The 8,883-nt window shown below is 40.3% G+C and overlaps 1 protein-coding gene across 1 annotated transcript; it reads right to left on the minus strand.

Moving 5' to 3' along the window:
- Positions 1–221: 221 nt before the first annotated feature.
- nmt2 (N-myristoyltransferase 2) lies at positions 222–8,573 on the minus strand (the record flags this gene model as incomplete). The annotated part of the gene is made up of 12 exons (XM_083917825.1): positions 222–2,554; positions 3,472–3,609; positions 3,841–4,008; positions 4,107–4,277; positions 4,373–4,481; positions 4,581–4,751; positions 4,860–4,976; positions 5,092–5,183; positions 5,564–5,682; positions 6,622–6,763; positions 7,873–7,990; positions 8,464–8,573. The coding sequence occupies 12 exons, from the start codon at positions 8,571–8,573 to the stop codon at positions 2,534–2,536; spliced, it is 1,476 nt and encodes a 491-aa protein (XP_083773951.1). The 3' UTR covers positions 222–2,533.
- Between the last annotated feature and the right edge of the window lie 310 nt (positions 8,574–8,883).

Below are 8,883 nucleotides of genomic sequence, written 5' to 3' on the forward strand. Positions count from 1 at the left end.
CCCCAACAAAAACATCTTTTTAAATAAGGCAGGTTCTTCGGGTTGAGTTCTCACTAAAGGGTGTGGCTAGTAACATCAACGCTAAAAATCATCACAGCAGCAAAACTGACATGCTCAAAGTTCATTCAAACAGCTGCAGGCAACACATCTGTGACACAATCAACATCCATGAGGCACACCGTTGGCTCCACAGCCAGGATCAGTGTTAAATAAATGCCGGTAGCATCTGTCTTTGTCAATGTAATTCATTTAACCTTTTAATGGTATAAAAAAAAGAATCTTTGAGCCCTGAAGCACTGACCGTCACATCGGTTGTCCTTTTCTTGCGAATGTATAAAGGGATGAGAAGAGAATTACATCACATACAGAAAAAGTAACAACAAGAACGGCAGCAGCCTTTACCTCTTAAGTTATGCAGAGCCTCGTGAACAGGAGCGTCAAACACAAAGTGACAAACTCAAAAGCAAGAAGACAATTTGAAAAAAAAACTTTTGAGTACACCAGAAACTCCGCCACGGAGCGACCGGTCTGTTTTTCCATCAAGGACCTTCACGAAACGCCCAAACCCTCAAAAATCTGTTTTGAAGTTGCCGACTTAACTGGAAAATTTAGGGAAATACTGGAAAGAAAAAAGACATTTTTGCAAAGTACAATTATAAATATCAAAACCGTTCAAAGAATTTTAATTTAGCTGCACAACACTTAAAAAATGACCCACAGTATATTTTTCAGACACACAAATACAGTACCATTAAAAAAAGAATAATCCAGGAGTCAATAAAAATGGACCTGGAAAACACGAAAAGCTCAAATTTCAAATGGATGCGGATACTGGCAGGCTTTTGCTCGTTCAGCCGCTGTGCTCTGAATACATGCTGCTAAATTACTCCTCAGACACTTTAAATGTTGCGCTGAGGCCTCTTTGTTTTAAGAGACAGTTTAATAAAGAACACGTTTAACATCATACTGTAGGCGAGGAAACTGATGGTTATGTATGAATTAATAAGAGAAATGTTTCTGCTTATTCACAGGTCAGTTTCTCACTTTCTGTGAGTGACAATGACTAAATTAACAAACAAAAAAACATGACCGTGACTGCTTCTAACGAGACTTAACTGAGAACATTACTCTTTTAAACTAAGTAAGCCATTTTTACGCTATAAAACTACAGTCTGTCTATTTGTAACCTTTTTGTTTTTTCACAAAGTCTAAATAAAATCCACCCTGGTTATTGTTTAACTGGTATTTGTTCTTGTTCTTCAGCCTTTGATGCTGTGATTCTCAGTGCCCTGCTCGTGCGCTCAGCATGTCATTCTTACTCTTTTCAACAACTGTAACTCTGATTCAACAGCCTTTTAACTCAACACACCGTCCGCATGCGGATAACCTGAAGCTGCCATGTGTTATCAGTGAATGTAACCAAACAGCACGTCGGTTTAGATGTTCTATTAAAAAAAAAAAACTACTCTAGAAACCGGTTAATGACATGAAAACACCTCACGTTGTTTGTAAAAAAACAAAGTTGTACAGTCTGTACCACAACCCATCCGATTTGAAATCTGACGCTTTAATAGAAAAAAAACAAAAACAACCCTTTTTGCTTGTTTAGGAACTCAAAAATTGTGCTTCATTGATGCAATACATTCTTCATCAAAAACCACTTTAAACCCACGTTGTCTGAACAAACTCAGTGACATCTACACTACCTATGAGGAAAATACTTTGGATCAGCCCTCCCGAACCCCCAAACTCACACTACAGGAATAAATATGATCTGGCTTTAAATGTACAGGTATCTATATATTTAAACAAAAAAACATGTAGATCGATGCACCAGTTGAATGAGTCCTTCCATGAAGATGTTTTGTGTTTCTGTGTGTGAAAAGTTAAGTTGATATTTTTTTTCTCATAAATGCTCGAGGGGAAACAGTATTTTCTTCCGTACGTCAACTATCAAAGAAACACGTTCTTTTCTAATTCTACCGAGGCCAAAAACAGCCAGCAGAGAAACTTCTGACCACTATGGAATGAGAAGGAGACAGGAATAATAACCCTTTAAATGCCTTTAAGACCCTCTTATACTGCAGTTGCAGTGGGGACACAGTAACTTCTCGTCTGGTATTGTGGTCACGTTTACTTGTTGATTATCATTTACAGTGAAATTAAATGACATGCCAGTCCCTTGTAACAAGGTGTCTGCTGAGGAAAAAGAACTAAACATAATTCACAATGTCAAGGCATCCTCTTGTATGTCAAACCGGTATGTTTTTAAATGTGAGTGCATGACAGGAGCGTTGTACTGTATGAGTATCTCAGGCATAGCATGACTTCACATTCAGGATGTTGATGATTTAAGTTTTCACCTCCAGGTGAACTGGGAATGTTCTTGAACCGTCTCCCAGTCTCCGGGGTGATTTGACTGTTGTAGTTTTCATTGTCTAGCTTCAGCTACCTGTATGTCCTGGTAAGGAATAGCCAGAGGTCAAGAGCGACCTCTTGATCAGTGTTTGTGTAGCAGTCGTGAAGAGACCTGCTACTGAAGGACGAGGCCAACCTGAAAGACACGGATGGGAACCAGTTGTTAGATGAGTTTAAACAAGAAGAATACAAACACAGTTCAAACTTGGGCTAGGCCATAATTCAACATGAACGCTTATCGTCTATCAGTGGAATCATGCTATATTGTGATATATATCATTATCAAGATATAAAATTATCTATATTGGGATATAAGAGTTTGTCGTTTCCTTAAGCCTTAGTTCAAACCTTTCTTAATTGGAACTGGAGATTTACATGTTATACATTATGTACTGATTATATGTTTACACCAGCTATCTGCCAGGTGTACTAGCTGTTGTGGTAGTAAGCTAACTGAATAAGGTAACTGACAAAATATTATATATACTGTATATATATATATATTATTAGCATGCTAATATATAACGCTTTAGAGTGGGTAGTAAAAGAATAATATTGTTGACAAATCTGACCTGACACTTCACACCATTATTAAACTACATTTTGATTAACTGTAAAGATTTGGTCAATCAGCTGGTGATGCTACAGTTCTAGTACAACCTGTAAATCACTAGTTTGAAACAAAATAATTCAGGAGGGACTTTTCAAAGTTAGTGAAGAATTTACAAATCATTCTATAAATTTGCAATGCTGTTAATATTATTACCCCTCAAATACTCCACAGCAGAGCCTTTGTGGGCTGGAAAGCTAACTTAATCCCATTTTTCTACAGTATTACTAATCCCATTGACTACCGCATTTTAATCCACACGATCTGATCAGGCAATTTACAGAATGAATGGCATAACAAGCTTAATTTAAAGCAGGAATTTTATAACAGACAATACTACCAATTATGTCTATAAAATAAATCTAGACCTGTTTAACCTCTCATCATTAGGTCTCAACACCAGAGTCAGATGATCGTTATATCTTACAAATCATGCTGCTGACCTTATCAGGGTCCATAGGGGGACATTTCCAGTTGTAGAGGTAATACTGCAGATTTCCATCTCCTATGCCAAACTTGAGCTTCTCCAGGAACACCTTATTCTCCATTAGATCCAAGGCGTTGAACACGTCAAAACCTTTCTGTTAAACACATAGAAGAATAAGGCACAAACTTAATATGATGAATCACAAAGTAGCAAGAAAGTTTAACTCTAAAAAAAATCTTGATATATTTATTTTGAGGCCCTGGATGTATTTGCAGCTCATTTCCTTTTCCTAAATTTAAAGTTAACAACTGATGGTACAATAGAGCAGGTTCATTATTTGGTAGTGACTTGTTTTATAACAACCCTCCATTAAGAGTATCATTACCAGCTTGGCCAGGATCAGCGCATCATTCATTAAGTCCAGTAGTGGAGTTTGTGTATGAACGTTGTAAAAAGAGTAAGCAGCCTTGAGGCTCCTATGTAGAGGGTGATGCATCACGGTCGAGGGCAGAGTGTAGAAACTAGTGAAATCTGTCAGCACACCACCGGCACCCTGAGGATACACAGACACACCAACAGATAGTTTAAACAAATAGAAGAATCAGCAGACAGGCCGCAGTTAGTGTGAGCATAGAAAGTCATTCAAGATACCTCTACTACGAATGTGTCAATTATGTTTTCCTGTGGCAAGAACCAGTGAGCCACCTCCTCTTCACCCATAGAAGGTGCAAGCTGGAAACGTCTCAGGAACTTCTGTAGCAGCTCTGTGACCTGGCGGATGTCACGCCTCTCCATCGGCCGCAGACCTGGGGTCTTGATGCTCTGTACGTGGTGCAGAGAGCAAAGATGATATAAGTTCCTGCCATTAAGAAGAATTGTAAAGAAAGGTCCAGGACTGACAGGTGATAAGTGTTTACATCTGCTAGTCTGTAGAGTTTCATGGTTCGTTGCAGGGTCATGTTTCTGCTTAGGTGGGAGAACTTCACTTCCACAAGCTTTCTGGGGTTCAAAGAACGATGCCAATACCTGACACAGACGGAGAAAGAGTTAAAGAAGCATTGGTTTAAATGACTTTCTGACACCACGTCTTAGGTGTTTCATGTTGGCATAGTGCATACGGCATACCTGCATGTGGACACAGGTTTAGGCAGTACCACTCCTGCTGTATATACTGCCTGAAATATTCCTTCTATGTTCACCCTTCGTGTGATCTCTCTGATTAGTACTGGAGCAACACGCTTTGAACGCAGCTTCTTATGGACACACAGGAAGTTGATTTCAACCATCCTCTTCAATCTGGAGCAGCAGAACGACAAGAAATTGTGCATCACAGTAAAAGGGTTTCTATTGACTCATACCACTGCTCCGCTCCAAACGTATATATGATCAGTAATGAGGGCTTACGTGTCATAGATGCGTATATCTGCAGGGATGGCACTGATGAAGCCAACAAGCTTCTTATTTGAGGACACTCTCACTCCACAATGCCACTGTGGTAACCAGCCGGGTGGACGCAGAGCCCTGAGAGGGGAGGAAATGTTTTGTTTAATACATATACACAAACATTATTGGTGAGAAGTTGAATTAAACATAGGAAACACAATAAACAAGCACAACATGAGAAATTAAAGCTTACCATTTCAGAAAGTTTGGTGAATAATCAAATCTGAACATGTTGTCATCGTCCTCCACATAGTTTTCATTAAGCAACGTGTACAACTCCTTCAGCTGAAATAGACACAGCAAACAATTTCTTTTGTGTATGGTTTCTACAAAATGTATTTCTACAGCTGCAGTTATTGGCCATTAATCAATTAGTCAATCAAAGGAAATGAAAAGGCAACTATTTTGGTATCTGATAAGTCATTTAAGTCCTTTTAAAACACAAACAAACAAAAAAACAAAACAATGTCTAAGTTCTCAGATGTAAAAATCCCCACTTCCTCTTCGACTTATGTTCAGACAAAACAAGACATAGATGAGACCCCTGGTGCTCTGGGATAGTGTGATGGGTTTGATGTTTTACTGACCACAAAACTAATCAGTTTATTAAGAAAATAATTAATCAGCCAACGAATGGTTTTGTCTCAGACAAACACTGTACTTACTACGTCTGCATTGCTGAGATCCAGAGTGTCCCACATAAAGCCTTGAGGTAAGGAATATGGCTCCTGTCTAATGTTTTCTTTGTCTGCCTCTATCGGCCCGTGACTCGTCACCACCTCATCTGTAAAAATAGCACAGCTCTTGTCAAAGATGATAAAAAAACATTTTGTAAATCACCCCATTTCCAGTGTAGTTGAACATTTGGCATTGTGTTCAGGTGGCATTGATCCTGAGCCTTCTTTTGAATTGCTATATTATTATAAGTTATACTAATAACCCCCAAAGAAATTTGTCTCCATTGGTCCCGTGTAGATCAGGCAAGTACATGGCAGCAACCCTCCTGCAAAGGCATGACTCTTAAGCAAATAGTTGTCATGGAAACAGCTTAATGGTATGGTATGTAGCATTATCTTAAAAAAACAACAACTTAAAACCAAAATTAAAGAAATCCTTCTCAATCATTGAGAAATTGAACTCTAACCCTGCATTGACTCCTAATCCGACATTGCAGCACCTTCCAGCATGGTTGTGCGGAGAAGGTATGTGTGTGTACTTTATGCTTTAGACCTTAACCGCTGTGAAACAATTAGAAAATAAGGTTTTATCCCTGATTCATGCGGTTGCCCTCACTGAACAGCGCTACAAAGCGATACTTATACCTTCGATCTAATGCCATATAGCATATCCATTTAAAATGCCTGGACCCTCACTGAACTTCACAGATGACATGTTTTGGGACACTGGTTTTGAGCGGCACAGAATGTGACAAATTATAAGCAGCAGATGCCACTGGTGCACAGAAACAGTCTACAAGAAAGACATCAATCAAGCCACTGCTGCTGACAGCTTAAGTTAAACTGTTTGAGTTGGGCCAGTGGCCAAGCTTATGATTAATAACCACTCAATCGTTAAGAGCTTACGAGGTAGCAAATGCATGATTTTTCTTGATAAACGCTTTGTTTAAACATGACATGGACTACTTTTTCAGCACTAAAAAATATTATATATATCAAATAAACAATGCTCTTGCTAACTCTGCTTAAGTGAAGTGGGTACTCACTTAGCTTTGGCACGGGCTGGGTGTCCCAGAACTGGTATTTGTGCTTGGTTGCCTCATCGATGCTCTTTGCTGGACCCTGGCAGGACAGCAGCTCCATGGCTCTTTGGATGTCCTGCAGCTTCTGAATGGGCAAGCCAGGATTCTACATGTAGAGCAGGCACATGTACACAAATAAGAACAAAGACAGAACTTAACTACGAAGGCAACGTGAATGGACCTTTCCCTTCATGTGTGATATGACATGCAGCAACTTGTAACACAGTTTGAGCATATCATCTGAGTGTGCTACATAACTCAAATGTAGCCATAAATACCCAAGAGAGCATGTGTGAGATTCATTGCCCTTACAAACCCAGTGCCTAAGACGCTGAGCACAAGTTAAACCCCTATTCACTGTTCATAACTGGATTATTGATAACTAATAAATACTGGATCATCACTGCTCACAAACACACTAATCCCTCCATTCTTTCATTTGGTAAAACTCACCAAGTCACTTGTGAGTAAAATTGGTAATTTAGAAAAAAACTATTCAGTGCAGCAGAACTATATTTCTTCGCCTTACCAAATAAACCCCCATGTCGAAACCACTACTCTAGGTTATGGCGGGGTCAACCACACCCTCTTCTGGTTTTATTTGAATAAGTTGTAGTCAGGTACAATTTTCCAATAATTTACATGAAAAAAAGCAAAGATTAGATTAAGATAACTCCTCAGATTTATCTTGTGGGGGGGGGGGGGGGTGTCGGACTACACTTTAATGTCAGTGTATTTTGCTGTAGTGAATAACTGCTCACATAACTCAGCTGCCCACATGCCAGACAGTGATCAAAGACCTAGATAAGATGTAAAGCAACAGTATCCCAGTTTTGTATCGGCATGCTCCTGGTAGCAGACAACATCTGTGTTTCTCCAAACTTGCATTAGGGCTTATATGACTGGGGCAGTAATGTCCATTGAAATTTACAGTATATGGCGTTTCAAGGTTTCTTTGACTATAAGCCACAGCCATATTATAATTAGGGTTACCTCAGTAACTGCTGGGTAGCAACATCTAGAGTCTAGCCCAAGGTTGGATCACAATGATGGTAAACAGACAGGACTTTCTTGGGTTTATGCTTGTGTCTAAAAAGAGTATTCTGCGTTTCCCCTTCACATATTACTAGCCTGTTTACCACCAGCCTGGCAACTGACTCCACTAGGTTAGTGGGTTAGGTTTTTTTAGGACATTTCAGTGGGTCATCCTCACACCTTTATCTCCTGAGAGTCAGAGGCAGAGTCAGACTTGGCTCCTCCCGAGCTTGGCTTCTCTTTCTTCCTCTTCTGCTTCTTCTTCTTCCTCTTGGCCCCCAAATCTCCCCCTGGACTCCTACAGAAGTGAACACAAACACACAGTCACATTATTAAACAGAGGGGCTTACTTTACTTGACACTCTCTCTCACAGACACGACCAAGACAGCAGTGAGCTAACGTTAGCTACCATAGCAACAGAATGACAGTTGAGCTAGCCGAACGTTCGCTGAACTAACGGTTGTCATGCCATTCAATCAGGATGCTAACGTTAGTTCAGAGTACACGTTTGCACCTGGAGGCAAAAACACGGCAAAAACACCAAAAATGGCAACACCATGAGAGCTTTGAAGTCAGCGCCTCTCCTGTGGTTACTAGCTTGAAATAACGGCCTTGTGGCAAAAAGCCTGGCTGTGTTTGTGTCGGCTAACGGTAGCTAACTAGCCGTTACCCACCGAGCACACACATAAACGGGCAGCGCACAAACAAGGCTGCCTGAAATAACGTTACTGCGTTTCCCCAAACCCGGACCCGGCCCAGGCCATCCTCACCCTTGCATATGCTCATTCTCCTCTTCGTTGTCTCCGTCTATCCCGCAGGTGTCCTGGTCGTCTAGCTCCAGGCTCTGCTGACTGGCCGCGGATTCACTGTCCTCCGCCATCATAAAAATGTTTTAAATAATTGTCAGCCACCGTATAAGATAGAGATCACGGGCAACGGGCGAGAGATGGAAAAACAAAGAGAGTGGAGGGAGGAAACTGCACCGCTTAGAGGCCAAGTGGAGGAACAGCAGCGCTAAACTCCCATATTTAACACCGTGAAAAACAGCCCAGATGAATCATTACAGATACAAGTATATATATGTGTATATGTGGACTAAACACACACTAGAATAATGACAAAACAATGGAATATAAGTTACTCAAACAGTGGTAGAAACTACTTCAAGGAGGCCTCTAATTTGCATTTAA

Source organism: Echiichthys vipera (assembly GCF_963691815.1).
Source record: "Echiichthys vipera genome assembly, chromosome: 8".
NCBI lineage: Eukaryota > Metazoa > Chordata > Actinopteri > Perciformes > Trachinidae > Echiichthys > Echiichthys vipera.